The sequence below is a fragment of the Schistocerca nitens genome, chromosome 6, assembly GCF_023898315.1.
Source record: "Schistocerca nitens isolate TAMUIC-IGC-003100 chromosome 6, iqSchNite1.1, whole genome shotgun sequence".
NCBI lineage: Eukaryota > Metazoa > Arthropoda > Insecta > Orthoptera > Acrididae > Schistocerca > Schistocerca nitens.
The window spans coordinates 591,853,932-591,875,410 of record NC_064619.1 but is presented as its reverse complement, the minus strand read 5'-3'; the positions used below and the strand labels follow the sequence as shown (position 1 = coordinate 591,875,410).

The following is a 21,479-nucleotide window of genomic DNA, read 5'->3' as shown; positions in this document are numbered from 1 at the left end:
TTAATCGCCAAAGATAGTCCATCATTTTTCAAAACTAGTGACCGTCGGAGTGAAGTTGTCATAAAATACTTGTTGCATGCCTCCAGTGTCCATGGATACGATGGAACAGCTCAGACAGGGAAGAGTAGCTAGAATGCATCTATATTTCGAAACATACATAAGAGCTCCCTCAGCGCTGTATACGGGGATACATCTCAGCGCACATCTCTGTCTTGTCTTCAGAGTGATTTATTCGTCTTGCATCGAGTACGAGTCTATATGAAACGTATTCGTCACTCTTCAGCGCCCCAGAGCAGCCGAGACAGCAACATAACAAATGCTTCGAATGAAGCCGCACTCGGACCATCTCGGGTGTCCGATGGAGGAGCCTCGAGTGGCAGCCAGACCGTGGACGCGGTTCAGTGGCTGAAGAGTGCCGGTAAGGCGGCGACCAGGAGGGACGCCAGCAGTGTGGTGGAGCGGGGACAGCCGACGGCCGCGGCGCCGGCGTCCAGCGGGTTGGCCAGCCCTGGAGGCGCCGCCGTGGAGGCGCGCGCGGGCGCGGCGCGTTCCAGCAGCGGGTCGCGCATGCGGTCACGGTCGAGGTCGTGGTCGTGGCCCGCGGCGCCGCCCAGCGCGCCGTACAGGCCGAGCTCCTCGTCGTCCTCCGGGCCGAGGTCGTGGTGTCGGTACGGCAGCTGCTGCTGGCGGTTGCGCTTGCCCGCGTGGTGGTGCTTGTGGGTGCCGCGGCCGCCGCCTGCCGCCTCCGCCTTGGTGTGCGGCGGCGGAGCCTTGGGCCGCGACAGCCCTTTGCCGCCTGCCGCGTGCTGGTCCGGCCGCGACGTCGATCGCGGCAGGTACAGCTCTGGTGGTAAGAAAACCACAAACATTTCAACTATTACGTGAACACTAGTATGCTACCTACTTTAATGACTGAATCATGTAGGAATTGCCCACAAAAAAAGTTATAAGTGATCTTGGTAAGAATTTTAACGAGCCTGGGAACCCACATGGAAACATACTACGCTTCATGCTCTCGCCAGACCAATATGTGACCGAGAGCACTGAGAAACCACTGATTGGAAGTTGGGTGATTGCTAAATGCGGGCAAAAATTCGAAGCGGTCACGTACGACCTATAAGCAAACAGCCCAACCACCAAAGCTGGGAGAGGTATGTGTTGAGTCAATTGGCTATCGATCCCTAGGGCGTCACCTACAAGAATGTGAGGGGAAAAAACCCGGTCACCTATAGGGCTGCCCACCGTCAGGGACGGGAGCCGGATGATGGGATCCTGGCAGGATACTGCTGACGTCCTCCTCCGATACCTGCTCTGTGACGACAATGAGCATGATGACACAGAAGAGCAACGCCAAATTAGGCAGGTAGATCAGAGACAATATGCGAACGACGCCATGGTGTTCCCGTTCTTTTCAGAAGAGGTGGGTGCCCATATAAAATCTTTAAAGAGAGGCAAGGCCCCATGACCAGATGGCAGTGTAGCGGAGGTGGAACAATACGTCGCTCCCCAACTAGCAATACCTCTAACAAGTTGAATACATTATGGGAGAGGCAGTGATCAATGTCTTACAAATATTTACTATTAAAAACAGTCTTGATCACGATATATTTATCAAGGTGACCGGATTCGACCACTACTGTGGTCATCTTCAGACCATTGAGTAGGAAACTCTTTCTGTTGGAGAATCACTACTTATAACAGAAAGAGGTTCCTACTCAATGGTCTGAAGATGACCACAGTAGTGGTCGAAACCGGTCACCTTGATAAATAAATCGTGATCAAGACTGTTTTAATAGTAAATACCTCTAACAAGGATATGTAATGAGGCATTACGATTAAAGATGTTTCTCTCCATCTCAAAGCAGGCCAATGTAGTCATTATTAAGAAGAGACATAATCAAGATTACAGGCCGATTTGTCTCTTGGACCTGATGCGTAAATTGCTAGAGCTGTTGCTGGCTGACAGGCTGACAGCGCATCGAGTACTGTGTGGGATGAGCGACAGGCAGTTCGGTTTTCGATCGGGGCGATCGGCGTCTGACGCAAATGCCCTGGTGGCCGACGTCTGTGGGTCATCCCCACACAAGTACATAGTTGGCATTGTGGTAGACATCAGTGGCGCCTTTGACAACCTGTGGTGGCCTTCACTCTTCTCCTGCTTGCGGGAGAAAGAGTGTCTAGGGCCACTATGTGGCTTATATGCTACTGTATGAGACGGGGCATCTGGCTACCGTCCCCTAGCAGGAGTGTTGGTAAAGGGATCACGAAAGGGTGTCCACAGGGCTCGTTCCTGGTGCCACTCTGTTGGGACATAGACATGGAGCCTCTCCTGAACAGCTAGGAGAGCAGTGCAGGTGTGGTAGAGGTGACAGCCTACGCGGGCGACCTCCTCCTGCTGGTTGGTGGCTGCAGCCGCGAAGATCTAGAACCTAAGGTACAGAGGGCAATGACCATCTTGACACAATGGGACGAAAAAACCAAAATGAGGGTAGTACCTAACAAGTTAACCTAATTGTTATTAAAGAGTCAGCTAGCCAGGAATCCAACAGTTCGAATCGAGGGCTTAACAGTTATTCGGCGAAGAGAGGCCCGATAAGTGGGTGTTGTCATTGATGAAAAATTGAGTTTCGCTCAGCATATCGACACAGTGACCCAGAGGTCGTTAGAAGTATTAAATAATTGCTATTGGGTATAAAAGGTTTCACCTACCAGCGGAGTTAATAAAGTTGCATCACAACACCATTCTAACCTGCATAGAGGGTTACGGATCAGGAGTATGTGCACACCGGCTCACGAGGGTCATGCCCGCAACGGCCGTGAGGAGGGTGCAGCGAAATATGTTCTTGCGTTCAGTTGAGGCCCATAGGAAAAATCCTGGCGAGGCATTGCAGGTACTTAAGGGGCTTTACCCTTGGCCATAAAAATAAGGGAACAGTCAGCATGGTACTGGGTTAAGAAAGGTAGATTTGACAAGATTGAACAAATTTTGTGGGTTCACTTAGGGGACAAGTTTGCGATCAAAAGAAGGGGGGAAGAATTTTGGCGGGAATACTGGGATAACGAGGATACTGGACGAAGTTCTCACCAACTGCTACCTAATATCAGAGAACGATTACAACTTAAACATTTCAAGCCAAGTGAAGGGCTACTGCACTTCCTCAAGGGACATGTACCCTTCCCGACATATCTTCACCGGTTCGGGAAGCCAGCTAACCCCTCGTGTGACTGTGGCGCTGAAGAAGGCACTCCAGACCACGTGGTCTATGAGTGCCCCCTGTTCGTCTCTGTGGCGGCCAGATTAAGACAATAATTACCCAGTCATGACACATACCACCTGATCAGAGACAAGGAAACCTTTAGAATTATCCACGGTCTCGCCAGCGAGGTCTCATCAAAGGTCCTGCGAGAATATAGAAGGGAGTACCAGTAATTAGTAGAAGATAGCCTAAGATTCCCCGCACCTATCCCATTCCACCGGGGAGAGGAAGGTCGATCGCCGTGACGGTCGGGATCCGCCACGTCCAGGAATAGGGGGAAGGTGCGACACCAAACCGGACTTGACAATGCACACTTATTATGACTTGTAGTGTCTTTAGCTTTTTAAGTATGATGTAGTTTATTCTGCAATATCAGTAGTTGTACCTGCCGCGATTCTAGTTCATGGCTAGCCTGGTGCCAGGGACACGCCCACTGGGATTATCTCGGTGGGCATGGCCACACAAAAGCAGGTTTATATATCTTCTGGCACACCTGTAACGCTGCAGGAGTGCAGTTTGATATGGTAGTTTATAACAGTAAACCTACTTGTAAAAATACTGATGCCCATAGAGTAGCTTACATTTCCTGTAGCACTAGAGAAGCTAACACCTGTTGTAATAGTTAATACGCTGCTCACATTTGTATTATAAAAAGCACGACCCACTAATATATTAAGTGGTTGGTTTATGTAATATTGATACTGTTGCTGTTGAAGTAAAGATTGTAAAAAATCAGCCCAAACGCAGTATAAAGAGCCCACCAGTTGACGAACAGGGCGGAGGTCAACATTTCTAGAGTTCCTGGCAGCAGACATGCTTCGGGTGTCCGTCAGCCGACAGCAGAAAATTATGCGAGTGAAAGAATCCATTCAGTTAAACTTGTACACTAGGAGCGACTTGTAGTCTTGCCTGTACGTACCTGTGGACTATGGGTAGTTAGTCTGTCATGGTTTACTTGTAGCTATGACTAATCGTCACTTACAACGTGACGTAACGAATCTGAGGGTTCGATTCGAGCAATACGAAACGAACTGCTCTTCGTGATTCGACTCAAAGTGATAGGCCAGGCAGGCTATTTGTTCTAGTAATCTATGTAGTAAGCCTCAGCTATGTTCTATGTTCACTGAAACTATGACCCAATACCTGTGCTCTTCGACGTGTCCATGTAAACTCGGGAAGGAGCAACAAAATTAGACCAAGGTATCGACACTAATTTCGTCTCGTCATTTCTACGTTCCCAGCCTGATGCCCGAGTCTTTCTGTACTGTCTGCAACCTCAGAGGCCTGATAAACGTGATAAACATAGATCTGTCGCCGACTCATTTCCTTGCACGAAGCTGCTCGCCTGCTGAATAGTCGGTAGATCTGAAAAACCTCTCTTCGCTCCCTGTTGGACTGAGGGACTTACGTAAGTATGTTGTGACCCCCGTCGAGTTACGACACTATATTGCCGAAAACAAAATGCAACACCCTCAAGAACTGGGTTCAGTGGTACCAGCACATATACTGAGGTGATAAAAGTCATGGCATAGTGATATGCACATATACAGATGGCGGTGGTATAGCGCACACATTAACATATTTTGAACGCGGAATGGTAATTGGAGCTAGACACATAGGACATTCCATTTAGAATTACGGAATTCGATATTCCAAGATCCAAAGTGTCAAGAGTGCACCAAGAGTCCCGAATTTCAGGCATTACCTATCACTTAACGACCGAGAGCAGTGGTGTTTGTGTAGAGTTATAAGTCCTAAAAGACAAACACCGCGTGAAATACACTAGTGGAATTGTGCGCTTCATGGAGGGCGAAAACTTCGTCTACGTGTGTGAAAGAGTTTCACAACTATCGCAGCACGTCCAGCTTCTCCGAAAGGATCATCCCGCGACACGGAAAGCCACAATATGACCCCTTTCGAACTTGCTCAGTTGGTTGTAGGAAGCATGAGCGCATCTCCATGGTATGGTTGCCTGCTCGCTTCACACGTCTGCACTAGGCCAAGCCCTCTGGCTACAAGCATTCCCTATGAATGGGTAGACACACATGGCGCTCTGGTAGCTATGCTAGTACGCTATCTGCTGGCGGACGACGCTGAAACCGTTATCAGCAAATCATGGTGTTACTCTAGATTGCATCACTTTGCAGACAGAATAAAGCACTCATCCGCTTTTTCCGAGTAAAAGATTCTCGCTCCCAATCGCCCCCTACTCTCAGAGTGTCCCTACATATAGATACAAAAGGTTATTTATAAGTACATCCGCGATTTCCAAAGACGAATGTGTGAAAATTGCAAAACGTACAGAGAAATTCAACGTCTGTCATTCAGCTCGAAATCGCAAGGTTTTACAAATTTAAATGAAGATTTAAATATATTTCATTAATCTTGAAATTTGAATGAATAATAAATACCTCTCCCATTCCTTCAGCTGTGATTAAGCAATGCTTAATGTGCATATCAGGTGCTTGACAGGGTTTAGATTAGGAAGACTTGAGGTGAGGGTGGCAGGTGATGCAGTTGGTAACATGGAGAGGAGACGAAGGTGGATGATGTCACTGGGTACCAGACGAAGACAGAGAGGGGGCGCAGAGTTGAAAATTATTGAGAACCTGAGAGCCATTGGACCACTGCATTGTCTGAGACAGTTCACGGCATATGAGGAATTTCCATGAGACAGAAGTATAATTCGGATTATAGAAAACACTGATGCAGACTGCCGGTCACTGCTTGTGGCCTTCGCCTACAAGGAACCCGCCAGACAATACCTTGGAGACGCACACTGCCCTCGACGCGGCCGAGCGCGTTGACGGAGCTGCAGGTGTAGCTGCCGAAGTCCGCGGCGTGCACGTCGCGCACCGTCAGGTTCATCAGCACCGCGTACTCGTTCAGCTGCGTCTCGCGGATCACGTACTTGCCGCCCGTGTTCGCCATCAGCTTCTCACCTGCGGACACGCAGGACTAAAGGTGTCAGTGTCGAATGTGACGATCCTTCAGCAAAGCTGAAACGGAAGGAGGATATCTGTAAGGCGCGAATGAGGCTTGGAGATATTACCCACGTACGTGTGTTTGTACGTGTCGTGTATGTGTGTGTGTGTGTGTGTGTGTGTGTGTGTGTGTGTGTGTGTGTGTGTGTGTGTGTGTCTCTGTGTGTGTGTGTGTCTGTGTGTGTGTGTGTGTGTGTGTGTGCTTGTTTGGGAAATTCAACTGTAAGGTTGAGCTCTTGCTAAAATGGTAAGTGACAGCTAAGATTGTAACTTTCCTTTGTAAACTTTATTTCTTTACGATTACTTTGAATGAATGTCTGAACTTTTGAATGAGTACTGAATTCGAATTGTCGTGTTGCGTGTTGTAAGGGCAAGTGGTGTGCTTACTCTATGTTGTTGTTAGCAAAAATTTACACGAATTGTTTGGGCAATGCCACTCCCAATAACAATAAAGAAATGCAGTCACTGCAAAATACATTCAGCCCCTTAAGCACTGAATCATCTCGCCCTGTTCAAAACTGATAGATTTGGTCCCTGTGCACAAAACAAATAAATTAAATTGTGTTACCTCTAAAGCAGTAAAGGTGGAACGCGATATATTCTGGTCTCTCACAAAAAATATGAATGCTAGCTACAGGCTCATCAGTGTGCAATGCTGGCCATAATACTTGAAAAGCAACTGAAATTCGTTTGGATGATAAATTAGAACATTTAAGAAAATCCAACTTCTTTGAAAAATATATGACCTGGACAGGGAGGCGGTACAGATTGTGGTGACTTTTTAGCACTGAGCTTTTTGCAAAATTACATTGCAAGTTAAGTTTGTCTTTTCAAAAACAGCTGACAGTTAAAGTTGCATTACTCACAATTGATTCACAAACAATGAGATTTAAACAGCAAGTATTATCTAACTTCATTAATCCAACATAAATGCAAATCATCAAATTAAATACAGCTCTGTTAACAAATCTTAGAACTAGCCTTTTTATCAACGTGGTTTACGTACATTGCGGGGTTACTCAAAAATTAGTAATTATCAGCCAACTCATCTATACTAACACGCTGGCAAAAACAGAAATCTTTGCCTTGATTGCATGAAGACTTCTACTTCCATGTTCAACAACAATATTGCCATACCTACTTGGTGGTTGCACACAGCACACCACAAAGACTGCCTACTCCATTGTCTTTCCCTCACAGACAGCCTCCTACAACTGTGCGCCCAGCGCTATCTTACCCCAACAAAGCAATATCTTTGGCTCTGCGGCCGCGTACAGTCAGCGATCCGCATTATCGAGCCTATCAGAGACATTCATCGTTTATAGGATACTAGTTGAATTTCAATTTATCAATATTCTTATCTTATTCTGGTGCCACATACAAGTGTGCCCCAATATACTCCTTTCAAGATCTACGGAAAGCTTACTTGAAGTGACATTAATGCGAGCCCTCCACTGTAAGTCCGATTCAAGAACGATGGAGCTCGACGCAGGTTGAGCCACGGACGTAGACGGCATTGTCGCCGGTTCCAAATGACAATTGCAGTATGCGCATAGAGGAGCTTTGAGCTCGAAGGAAGAGGGTATCCTGCAAATTATCTCTAGCTTGCTTACGCAGAATTTGTCGCTTACCACCGTCATCCGCCATGATAACTCGCAAAAAATGGAATAAAAATTCATAGACAACTACCTACAGTTACACATAACACTCACAGTGGTTACGATGTTAATAACAAAGCGCACAGAACACTACAGGAAGCTCATTGGCTGTCGGAGACTGCTTGGCGTCAGGTGCGCAGAATGAGCCTAAACTCGACAGCTGTCGTTTGTGACTCCATGTGGAATCCTAAATCCACGAACCTTTGGAAGTACTTACCTTGTGTTGTTTTTAAATAAAGAAAATATTAAGCACCGAACAAAGTCTGAACTTAGAACCTTCCATTTAGCAGCCAAACACCTTTTTTTTCTTTTGTTCGCTTTTGTTCGTTGCATTTGCTTGGGGTGGATGTCGTAAGACATCCATTTATGTTCGTTGTTGATCGATTAACTCAGTTTTTTTATTACAGAGGGCAGCTAACCCTCTGACGGAACACGCTGAGCTAACGTGCCAGCAACACCTTAACCATTACGCTAACGCAGCTTCACAGTCAACAGAATTTCTGGAGGACTCTAAAATATCACACAAAATACCGACAAACACTGTTGGTATGACTATGAATTACTCACGTTTTGTCGAAGTACAATAGGAAATAAATAATTACCGCTGTTCTTTATTGCGAAAAAGCGGTTCGTGAGAATGATACGAACACCTTTCCTTGCTATCGCCGGAATTAGGAGGCTTATTGCTTGTTTGGTTTAATTAGTTAAAAGAATATGAAGCAATTGGTATGAATAATGGTTTTTCCAAACTTTCTATAAAAGAAACTCTGCTATCAAGACATTGGTTTTGTTCATTACTTTATTTATGACTGAACGTTTCTAAAACTGAAGACACTCGTCTGTGCTCTGCACTGCAGTCGAGCTCTGGCAACGTCGTTCTCTGTTCATTGGCTGACTGTGTTTTGTGACGTCAGATGCGCAGAACGAACCTAAACTCGGCCGCCGTCGTAAATGACGTGCACAATAGCAGTGATAGAGGGTACTCTCCTCCACACACCGTACGATGGGTTACAGTGTATGTATGTAGATGTAATATAGGTAAATAAGCCTTGCGCAAAAGAAGAAATACTTCATTTGATTGACGAAAAAAGTAGGTACAGAGATATTCAAGAAAAGACAGGAATACAGAATTGTTAGTCACTTAGAATGAAATAAATGGGAAGTGCAGGGAAGTTAAGGCGGAATGACTGCAGGAAAAATATGTAAAACCGTGGCCCAGCGGTTCTAGGTGCTTCAGTCTGGAACCGCGTGACCGCTACAGTCGCAGGTTCGAATCCTGCTCGGGCATGGATGTGTGTGATGTCCTTAGGTTAGTTAGGTTTAAGTAGTTCTGAGTTCTAGGGGACCGATGACCTCAGAAGTTAGGTCCCATAGTGCTCAGAGCCATTTTGAACCAAAAAAGAAATTTTTGTTGCAGGGCTGATTCAGCAACTTGGAAAATCAGGACAACCTCGGATGAAATTGAAGAAAAGATGTCAACATTAAGAACAGAAGAGGAATTCCATTGTCGAAAGCAGAGAACAGAGAAAATAGGCGGGAAGGGTACACTGAAGGCCTCTACCAGTGAGAAGAACTGTCTGATGACGTGATAAAATGAGAAATTGGCGTCGACATGGGAAACGTAGTGGATTCAGTATTACAGTTCTGAAAAACTTGACACAAAATAAGGCGGAGAGCATTGGTAAGCTATACCTGCGGAATTTCAAAAATCGTCCCTGGAAGAGACAGCTAAACAGCTTTGCAAGGTGGTTAGTACAATCTACAAGTACTGAGAAATACTATAAGATCTTAAAAATAATATCATCCAGACAATCACAAAGCTAGTAAGGCCAGATAAGAGCGAGAAATATCGCACAATAAGCTTAACAGGTCATGTATCCTACTTGGTGACAAGAATAATATACATAAGAATGGAAGAGATAGTTGAGGATTTTTTGCATGACGATCATGACCTTTTAGAAAAGGTAAAAGCACCAGTATGAAGTTCCGACATTGTGCTTCGTAAGGGAAGCTGAATTTAAGAAAAGTCGAGACCGGATCGTAGAAAAGCGTTGACAGTTTCGAATGGTGCAAGACGCTCGAAATTTTCAGGAATGTAGGTGTAAGATATGGAGAAAATGGGTAGTAGACAATATGTACAAGAAAGGATATTAGCCGCGCGGGGTAGGAACGCTGTGTGAGGCGCCTTGTCACGGTCCGTGCCTCTCCCCCCTCCTCCCTCCCCCCCCTACCCCAATCGGGTGGTTCAAGTCCTCCCTTTGGCATGGGTGTCCATAGCGTAAGTTAGTTTAAGTTAGATTAAGTAGTGTGTAGGCTTAGGGACCGATGACCTCAGCATTTTGGTCCCATAAGACCTTACCACAAATTTCCAAAAGGATATTAGACAGGGGATTAGAGAGGATATTAGGTAGGGAGTAAGGGATTTGCTTCTACTGTTCAATATAAACAGCGATGACGGAAGTAAACGAAATGTTCATGAATAGGATTAAGTTTTAGGGTGAAATGATATCAGATTAGCTGATGACACTGCTAGCCTCTGCAATAGCGAGGAAGAATGACAGGATCTGCTGAATGGAATGAACAGTCTACGACGGTTCAGACCCTTGTCCAACTATCTAGATTTAGATTTTCCGCAGTTTCTCTAAATACCTCCAGGCAAATGCAGGGATGATTCCTTTGAAACAGCACGGCCAATTTTCTTACGCGTCATTGACACAATCCGAGCTTGTGCTCCGTCTCTAATGACCTTGATGTCGACGGGACGTTAAACCCAATTTTCCTCCTTCGTTGAACAACCTAATGAGTACAGAACATGGACGGAGAGTAATCGAAGAAAGACGAAAGTAATGAGAAGTTACAGAAATGAGAAAAGCGATAAACTTAACATCAGGTCTGGTGATCACTAAGTACGTGAAATTAAGGAATTCCGCTACCTTAGAAGAAAAATAACACATCAAGGACGAAGCAAGGAGGACTAAAACACACCCTACTACCTTCCGAGGTGAACTTTCCCAGTCGCCGTACTATAAGAATGTGGCCTTGAGTCAGTGAATTTCATCAGTTGCAGCACATTTCATCGCATAGTGATTCCCAGTTCGTCTCTGCTGATGTAGATATGATGCGAGCCAAATTGCTTCACTAGGCATGAACATAGTATAGTCCTTATACTCCTAGGGCACGTGCATGATATGTGATTGGGCACCTGCAAATTTGTCACTTAGTGCACTAAGCTTATGGATTTACACTTCCAAAATTTCGAATTCGACCTCTGTATCCCGCTGTGAAAACAAATAATCAGTAACTCTGCTATAATAAATTGCACTTGACTTCTGCACGGGGAGGACAATAGTGTGACATGCAGAAGTCAAGTTTGATTTATATTCATTCATATGTAGGCGTATCGCATGGCAACTTACAGATTAATATAATTATGGGAAAAAAATCGGAACACCAAGGAGAAATTATGCAACATAAACGAACGTTGGTAAGCGTGTTTCTACATTGGAAGATGATCTCTATTCAAATTTCGCGCCAGACGCATAAGAGTGGCTATAGTAGCGCCGCTATAGGGTGCACGCATTAACTTTCATGGTCCTTAGTTACCTTTGAAATTGAGTTGATGTTGATGTTGGACAAGAATGTCATTATCAACACCTCACTGAGTTTGGACGAGATCGAGTAATAGGGCTACGAGAAGTTGGCTGTTCCTTCTGCGATAACGCAGAAAGACTTGGCAGGAATGTAGCCACTGTACATGACTGGTGGCAGCGCTGGACACGAGAATGCACGGTCTCAAGAAGACCAGGCCCACGATGGCCACGTGACACTACCGACAGGGGAGACCATCGTGTTCGGCGTAGGACAGATGTCTGTTGTGTTTTCTGATGGCAGCTTGTTCTGCCTCGTTGCCAGTGATGGCCCTAAGTTGGTTATTCCAGTTGAGTGCCTGCAACCACCCGTTCTGCGTGCTAGACACACTGCTACAACTGGAGTTACTGTTTGGGCTGCAGTAGCACTCTCGTGGTTATCCCACATAACCTGACTGAAAATTTGTACCCCCGTCTGGTTATTCGACTTGTTGTGGTGCCATTCATGAACAGGATTCCAGGCGGTGTGGCTAGTGCCCGCCCACTTACCGATGTTGCAACACAACATCCTCTGCAGAGTGTCGACATGTTGCCTTCCCCTGCTCGATCAACAGATCTGCCTCCAATCGAGACAACTCCAGCGTCATCTGTAACGCCGGAAATGCATAGCCTTCTATTTCCATCTATTGTACTATAATTTTTTTTCCTTATTTTGTTACCTGAATATATGACATTTCTGTGCCTGTATATATTGTAATTGTTTTACTATTTGTATATATATATATATATATATATATATATATATATATATATATATGCATTTATGTCGATGTATAATTGGTTTGTTTTGTAAATATTATTTATATTTTACGCTGGGTCTGCCCTAGGGAAAACTATACTATCGAACGAATACATCGATAGGCCGTGTGGAGAACCTAAGTGTTTATGATCTTTGGTAGTGAACTCTGCCTCGTGGAGCGCGGGCAGAGCAGAGCGGAGTCTGGCTGGGGTAGTGCGGTTGAGCAGGTGTGTATGTGTGACGCCCCCCTCGAGTTGCCGCACTTTCGGGGTTTGGCAGCATGTAATTGCGCTCGACTTGCGATGATAGTTTCTGACATGGTGTCACGGACGGGAAGCATTAGCTGGCGCACATCAAGAGCCCGTTTCGTCTGGTGACCGTGTCGAGAAGAAGGCGCGCCAGCATCCAGCTTCTGCAACAGCGACTGCCGACAATGAGTGACTGTCGCCACCTCCTCGATCGACGACTTCAAACCTTCAATCAACCAATAAGGAAGACTAAAAGCACGTAAAGTTTCAGAACTGTATGGCAGACCTCAGCTTTTCAAACTGTTCCATTTGCCTCGCCAAATTACAGCAACTTAGCATGAACCTTTGTTGCTCATTGTCCCAATTGCATTACCAAGCAGGGTCCCTTCCTTTTCCGAAATGAACCCGAGTGTCGTTGAAATTCAGACGCCAGCATTAAAGTACAATCATTCCATTTCACTGCTTTAATTTCAAAGTTCAGTTTAAGTATTCATAGCTGGCTACAATATTTAGATTACGCAAGCACAAATTAAGAGTGCGAGTTTTGTTACCGTATTTTAGCTTACCTGTGACTGCAGCTCAGCTTGGTATGTACTAAATTTTACTATTGTTAATTGTTCAGAATCATTTAATTCAAGTTCAAAGCTAAATCTCTTATTTCTAAATTGCGTAGATTCAAGTAGCTTTTGAAATGACTGTTGAGGTAGTCCAAGACTAACCGTATTTTACTGAATTTCGATGTGCTTGAGAAAGAAAGCTTCTTATTAATTTCAGTCACTAAATTAACTTTCAGTTTTCCGGTTTTATTAATTCTTTTGATAAATTAAGTCAGAGTGCAGCGAAATTTATTACTTCTGACAAACTTTCAGTTTTCACACTACACGTGTCAACCTTCAGTTGCCACGCTTCTACTGCTAATTATATGTGTAATTACCTTTCTTTTTCAGTTACTATAGTAATTGTCCTTAGGACTGGCGACCGTAATTTCCCCCAAATCTCAAATATCTAATTACCGCTAGTTAATTGTTAACGTAACGGCCGCACATTTACTTTCTTCATTAACTTTACCCCTTTTCAAAATTAATTTCCACCAGTTTCATTTGCATTTTTCCTTTCATTTAGATGTAACCCTTTCCTCCCTCTTTACCGACAGATTAACTTCGGTGACGATTGCTTTTCCCAAATTTCCATTAGGTACACGCGGTTTAATTTTTCGCTGTCATTAAGGTCGATAAATGAGGGGGAGGTTACACATCCACAGTGAGTATTAACCGACCCAGTACTGACCGGCTGGTTACACCGGTTACCAATGTAACAGCTTTTCATATTTGCAATGGCTTATCTAGCGCTTACATTAATCTGTGATCGTGCAATATTAATCACTTAAATATGTTACCTGGACACATGGATTCCTAAAATTTTGTTACTTATGTTAATTATTTCCTGGTGTTGCGATTTTTTGCCCGCCAGTGTAGTATCGTACAATTTAAGTTAAAACATACACTGCTGGCCACCGTAAATGCAACACCAAGAAAGACAAGAGGTAGCACAACAAAATTTATTTTGTAGATAACATGTTGACCAAGTATCAAATGATTACGTTTACAGACGTCTGTGACATGTGGTTCCTGCCAGAATCAGTAGTCAGTGTAGCCGCCATTGTTGGAGATCACCGCTGCCACACGTCTCGGCATTGAGTCAAAGAGACGTTGGATGTGTTCCTGGGGTACAGCAGCCCAAGCAGCTTCCACACGTTGCCAAAGATCATCTGGTGTGGCAGCTGGGGATGTAATCGGGGTCACTCGTTGAGCAACCATGGACCACATGTTTTCTATCGGCGAAAGATCCGGAGAGCGAGCCGGCCAGGGAAGCACTTCAATCTGGTTATCGACGAAGAACCTTTGGACAATACGTGCCACGTGTGGTCGCGCATTATCCTGTTGAAATATGGCTGTGGCCGAGCCCTGAAGGTAAGGAAGGACAACTGGCTCCAGCACCTCGGATATGTAGCGCCGGCTATTTAAAGTACCGGCAATGCGTACTAGAGGCGTGCGAGAGTAAATCCAATACAGCCCCATACCATAATACCCGGTGCAAGACCAGTGTGGCGGTGCATAATGCAGCTGTCCAGCATCCTCTCTCCACGGTGTCTCCACGCTCGAATCCGACCATCGTGGTGCTGCAGACAGAAGCGTGCCACGTCAGTAAAGACAACGTCATTCCATTCTGCCATCCACATCCGTCTGTCATCACACCATTGGCGACGGAGACGTCTGTGGTTCTGCGTCAATGGTAGACGAAGCAATGGACGTCTTGCGGACAGACCACTCTGCTGTAAACGGCGTCGAATGGTACGCGCAGACACTGGATGATGCGTTACAGACGCAATGTGCTGTGCTATGGTTCGGGATGTCACTGAGCGATCCGTCACTGCCATGCGCACAATTTGCCTATCAGCACGTGCAGTGGTGCACCGAGGTGAATGCGATCGACCACGTCGGTCCGTCGTACCCTCCTGCATCCAACGGTCACATATCCGCATTACAGTTGTTTGGTTTCGTCCAACACGACTAGCGATTTCTCTGTATGATAATCCACAATCTCGGTAAGCCACTATCCTTCCTCTGTCGAACTCGGATACTTGATCAAACGATGTTCGCTGTTGTCTACGAGACATAACTGATCGTCTTGTGAAACAACCACAAGGTAAACACACGTGCCGAACGTACACTCGTCGAAATCGCCAAGCCTTAAATGGCGCTATGAGGTGGCGCCACAGACGTGCGTGATGTGCGTCTGCGCTGAAATTCTAATCAGTTGCATATCTCATCGCTGCAAACCCATGGTGTAAATTTCACTTGATTCGGATGCTTCCTTCAGGGTGTTGCATTTACGGTGGCCAGCAGTGTATTATTCGGTCGTATACTATGGAAGTCAGTCGGATTACAATATAATAGCTAGTAAGTCGCAAATAATGGTAAATTGTATTAATTTCAGCGCGAAACTCACCGTTGGGGGTTCCGCACATTGCGTTTGTGTGATTCCTAAGAGAAAACAACGCTCCAACAGCAGCAGGAGGAATTCCGATCCGTAATATTGTGCGCAGAGTCTCCCCCTGTAGAAACGACAGCGGGGACAGCTGCCTTGGGGTGCTGGTCCAGGACGCTACAACGCAATTAGCTGCGTACCATATGTGTGGCGGATTCATATAGATACCAAGATAATAATGTCTGTCAGCGGAACGTGTACAGGTTCTCGTCGTGACAGCCATTTCTCATTACGTTTGGGCATGGACTTATTCGCAGTGAAGGGCAATAAGGAACTCTGTACGATCCTCATCGAGCAGTGTCAGTCTTGTTTACCACAAACCGAAATTTGTAATCTGTATATGAATTTGCATTAGTCCACGACCAGCGACATTTTTGAGTGTCATTTTTATGATATTGCGCTACGTATGAATAAGTCTCTCTACTGTATTTGTCCTTCGTAGTAATATCCGCATTTGATCTTATTTCGCTCGTCGCCACTTTTCCTTCTGGTGGACAATGTTATATTTAATGTCGCATTAACCAAGTTAGAGAAAGTTACGAGGGCTTCTTGATTCCTAATCGTGTAAGTTGCGTTTTGTGTGCGTCTGTCTCTAATTATTTTTGTGTTGTGTTTTTATGGCACAGAAGGACAACTAACTCGTGTATCTCATTTCAGGGGCGAAAACAAGCCTAAAAGTGAATCCTAGTCTGATTCAGGCCAACACTTATTAATTCCGTTTCTGGATTTAGTACCAACTCAGCTTTCCGTCTTCCCCCTACTGGTTAAAATATTCTGACGTTAAAGATCTATACAAGACAGCAGATAAGGAAATACCATGAAACAATCATTTTATCGCACTTTTGTAAAAATTCAAGAAAACGTTAGAAAATTAATGCACAAGCTTCTTCTTAGCCATCTGCCAACAAAACATATGTTGTCAAAGCCACAGTTTGGATTTGGTAAAAGTTTCCGATGATGAGGAGTCAGATATCACAAAAAGAATGTTCAAATGTGTGTGAAATCTTATGGGACTTAACTGCTACGGTCAACAGTCCCTAAGCTTACACACTACTTAACCTAAATTATCCTAAGGACAAACACACACAGCATGCCCGAGGGAGGACTCGAACCTCCGCCGGGACCAGCCGTACAGTCCATGACTGCAGCGCCTTGACCGCTCGGCTAATCCCGGGCGGCACAGATATCACAAAGCGAAGATACACTTCTTTATTAGAAAATAAATTACAGGCTATTAGTACCTTCTGTGCTCTGCCAAAGACGTTTGACCGCTATGACAATTGACTTTAAAGTAAATTGCAGTGTTGCGGTGTGAAAATGTTTCAGCTTCCATGTCTCTGACACGAAACAAAGGATGTAGTATGAAAAAGCCGTATATTACAATGACGTTACAGAAGTCACTGGATACCCACTAATATCCTGACGGACCTCCTTTTGCTCGGAATAGTGCAGCAACTCGAGGTGGCACGGGCTCAATAAATTATTGGAAGTCCTCTGCAGAAGTACTGAGCCATGGTGCCTCTACAGCCGTCCATAATTGCGGAAGTGTTGCCGGTGCAGGATTTTGTGCACGAACTGACCCCTCGACTATGTCCCAAGTCGGGCGATCTGGGTGATCAAGTCATTCACTCGAATTGCCCAGATTGTTCTTAAAACAAATTGCAACTAATTGCGGCCCGGTGACGGTGTGCATAACCTTTCATAAATATCGCATAGTTGTCTGTGAACATGAAGTCCATCAATGGCTGCAATGGTATCCAGGTGGCCGAAAATAAACATTTCCAGTCAATTATCGGTTTAGTCGGACAACAGGAAGCTGTCCATTTCATGCAAACACAGACAATACCATTATAGAGCCACCACGAGTTTGTATAGTGCCTTGTTGACAACATGACTCCATGGCTTCGTGGGTTCAAAAATGGCTCAGAGCACTATGGGACTTAGCATCTGCGGTCATCAGTCCCCTAGAACTTAGAACTACTTAAACCTAACGAACCTAGGGGCATCACACACATCCATGCCCGGGGCAGGATTCGAACCTGCGACCGTAGCGGTCGCGCTGTTCCAGACTGAAGCGACTAGAACCTCTCGGCCACTGCGGCCCATTGGCTTCGTAGGACTGCGCCACACTCGGACCCTACCATCAGTTCTCCCAACTGAAGTCGGAACACATCTGACCAGGTCAAGGTGGTTAAGTCATCTAGTGTCCAGCCAGTACGGTCTCAAGCTCAGGAGAGTTGCAGCAAGTGAAGTCGTATTGTTAGCAAGTGGCACTGGCGTCTGTCATACGCTGAGATAGCCCATTAACGCCAGATTTTACCGCACTGTCGTAAGGAATATGTTCGTCATACGTCTCTGCGTTGTCCGTGGTAAGAGGCAATGCCTGAAATTCGATATTCTCGGAACACTCTTAACAGTGTGGATATTGATTCCCTAACGATTTACGAAATAGAATGTACCATGCATCTAGCTCCAACTACCATTCCACGTTCAAAGTCCGTTAATTATCGTTGTGCGGCTATTATCACATGGGACGGTTCGCCCCAGGTAGCTGAGTCTTCAGTGCGACAAAATGTCAATCCTAAGTGCCCGGGTTCGATTCCCGGCTGGGTCGGAGATTTTCTCCGCTCAGGGACTGGGTGTTGTGGTGTCCTAGTCATCATCACTTCATCCCCATCGACGCGCAAGTTGCCGAAGTGGCGTCAAATCGAACGACTTGCACCAGGCGAACGGTCTGCCCGACGGGAGGCCGTAATCACACGACATTTTTTTTTTTTTAAATCACATGCGACATCTTTTCGCATGAATCGCCTGAGTACAAATGGGAGCTCCGGCAATGCACTGTTATCTTATACCTTGTGCACGTTATATACTGCCTTCTGTACACGTGTAAGTAAATCGCTAATCCTTGACTTTTAGCACCTCAGTGTAAAGTATCAGCAAACATTACCAGAAGGTACGGCTTTTTTTTTTTTTTTTTAAAGATGACAAAAATAGTACGATGCGTAGGCAACCACGTATATTCGTAGAAAGATTTGGACATTAACAAATAGTTTCTACCCATTTCCTTCGCACTGAACTCTGAATAGCTGTGACATACGCAATTCAGTGCTTGTAAGAAACTTCCGTTCATAATACACTCCTGGAAATGGATAAAAGAACACATTGACACCGGTGTGTCAGACCCACCATACTTGCTCCGGAGACTGCGAGAGGGCTGTACAAGCAATGAACACACGCACGGCACAGCGGACACACCAGGAACCGCGGTGTTGGCCGTCGAATGGCGCTAGCTGCGCAGCATTTGTGCACCGCCGCCGTCAGTGTCAGCCAGTTTGCCGTGGCATACGGAGCTCCATCGCAGTCTTTAACACGGGTAGCATGCCGCGACAGCGTGGACGTGAACCGTATGTGCAGTTGACGGACTTTGAGCGAGGGCGTATAGTGGGCATGCGGGAGGCCGGGTGGACGTACCGCCGAATTGCTCAACACGTGGGGCGTGAGGTCTCCACAGTACATCGATGTTGTCGCCAGTGGTCGGCGGAAGGTGCACGTGCCCGTCGACCTGGGACCGGACCGCAGCGACGCACGGATGCACGCCAAGACCGTAGGATCCTACGCAGTGCCGTAGGGGACCGCACCGCCACTTCCCAGCGAATTAGGGACACTGTTGCTCCTGGGGTATCGGCGAGGACCATTCGCAACCGTCTCCATGAAGCTGGGCTACGGTCCCGCACACCGTTAGGCCGTCTTCCGCTCACGCCCCAACATCGTGCAGCCCGCCTCCAGTGGTGTCGCGACAGGCGTGACTGGAGGGACGAATGGAGACGTGTCGTCTTCAGCGATGAGAGTCGCTTCTGCCTTGGTGCCAATGATGGTCGTATGCGTGTTTGGCGCCGTGCAGGTGAGCGCCACAATCAGGACTGCATACGACCGAGGCACACAGGGCCAACACCCGGCATCATAGTGTGGGGAGCGATCTCCTACACTGGCCGTACACCACTGGTGATCGTCGAGGGGACACTGAATAGTGCACGGTACATCCAAACCGTCATCGAACCCATCGTTCTACCATTCCTAGACCGGCAAGGGAACTTGCTGTTCCAACAGGACAATGCACGTCCGCATGTATCCCGTGCCACCCAACGTGCTCTAGAAGGTGTAAGTCAGCTACCCTGGCCAGCAAGATCTCCGGATCTGTCCCCCATTGAGCATGTTTGGGACTGGATGAAGCGTCGTCTCACGCGGTCTGCACGTCCAACACGAACGCTGGTCCAACTGAGGCGCCAGGTGGAAATGGCATGGCAAGCCGTTCCACAGGACTACATCCAGCATCTCTACGATCGTCTCCATGGGAGAATAGCAGCCTGCATTGCTGCGAAATGTGGATATACACTGTACTAGTGCCGACATTGTGCATGCTCTGTTGCCTGTGTCTATGTGCCTGTGGTTCTGTCAGTGTGATCATGTGATGTATCTGACCCCAGGAATGTGTCAATAAAGTTTCCCCTTCCTGGGACAATGAATTCACGGTGTTCTTATTTCAATTTCCAGGAGTGTATGTATAAAATAGAAGAGACTGACAGTGTTCACTTCTTAGTTACAACTCGGTATTTTACTAATGCCACTCCAACGTACCAATGATCAGACATTAAAAGTATGGCTAAAGGCGGCTACAAAAGGGGCTATAAAGTGAAACATGGGAGTATAAGCAAGCGCTCTGTAGATGGAGAGGGAGAGAAAGAGAGCGAGAGAGAGCGAGAGAGAGAGAGAGAGAGAGAGAGAGAGAGAGAGAGAGAGACAGCCCTGCACATTACCTGTTTCGCGGTGCCAGGAATTGAGCGCCCTGGGAGAGGCCTCCACGTAGCACTGGAGCACCACGTCGCTGCCCTGTGGCGCCAGCACCAGCTGGTTGGTCACTTTGATCAGTGGATGAACTGAAACACACACAAAAACCGCGTCACAGGCGTGGTTTCCAGATATTTGATAACGTAATCTAATAGCATTAGGACTTGAATTTTTCTCTGTTTTAAGCATTATATGTGTACTTTGTAAAAATGTGGCTAGTAGCTGGAATAAAGAGGAGGCAACACCGTCTACAGGAAGCATAGCAGAATTAATGAGCAACTATCCTGAAATCCATTTGTTTTAGTATGTTATAACATATTTTGAGCTGAAACTAGTGAGGTATTTCGAGCAAAATGTCCTCATCCGTGTCAGTTAGCAAGGATCCGAAAACACTGGTCGTGCGAAACGCAACTTTGGCTTTTTTCACATGTGATCCTGAGTGCTACGGATCAAAACAGTCAGGTAGTTTCTGTGTTTCTTGATTTCTCAAAAGCATTTGATTCAGCACCACTGCTACGGTGCTTTCGTGTGAGAAATTTGTGACTTAGCTGGGAATTTCTTGGTAACCAGGACGCAAGACGTTACCTCGGACTGAGAGTGATCGGCAGATGTAGAAGTAACTTGAGGTGTGTCGAGGAAAGTGCTTTGGGAACGTTGCTGTTCATATACTATGTCAGTCAGCTTGAGGAAAAAAGTGATAGTAACAGACTTTTAGCGAATGATGCAATTACCTGTAACAAACTGGTTACAAAATTGGACAAATATTCAGTTAAATCTTAATGAGATTTCAGGGCGATAAACAGTATGGCAAAGTTCTATAAATTTTCACAATAATAAAATCATAATCTTAACAAAAAGAAAAAACACTGGTAAATCCAAAATTTTCCTTTCTGAGAGGTCCGCAACGCGTATTAGGTCAAAGAACGACATTTTATAATTTCTTCCAAGTTTTTACTGACTTTTCGACGGCTATTCATTCGTTATATATCTATCACAACGAGCTCGTTTCGGCATTTTGCCATTTTCAAGTGATCCTGCAATGATGGCAAT

General features: G+C 45.8%; 1 protein-coding gene across 1 annotated transcript in view; it reads right to left on the bottom strand.

Moving 5' to 3' along the window:
- Positions 1–398: 398 nt before the first annotated feature.
- Positions 399–21,479, bottom strand: part of LOC126263511 (lachesin-like) — a 385,251-nt gene continuing 364,170 nt past the window's right edge. Inside the window, exons 7-10 of the mRNA XM_049960604.1 lie at positions 20,399–20,518; positions 6,023–6,199; positions 611–844; positions 399–508 (exon numbers count right to left, since the gene is read on the bottom strand). Of these exons, the coding sequence (XP_049816561.1) occupies positions 399–508; positions 611–844; positions 6,023–6,199; positions 20,399–20,518 (641 nt within the window). The remainder of the gene's footprint in view (positions 509–610; positions 845–6,022; positions 6,200–20,398; positions 20,519–21,479) is intronic.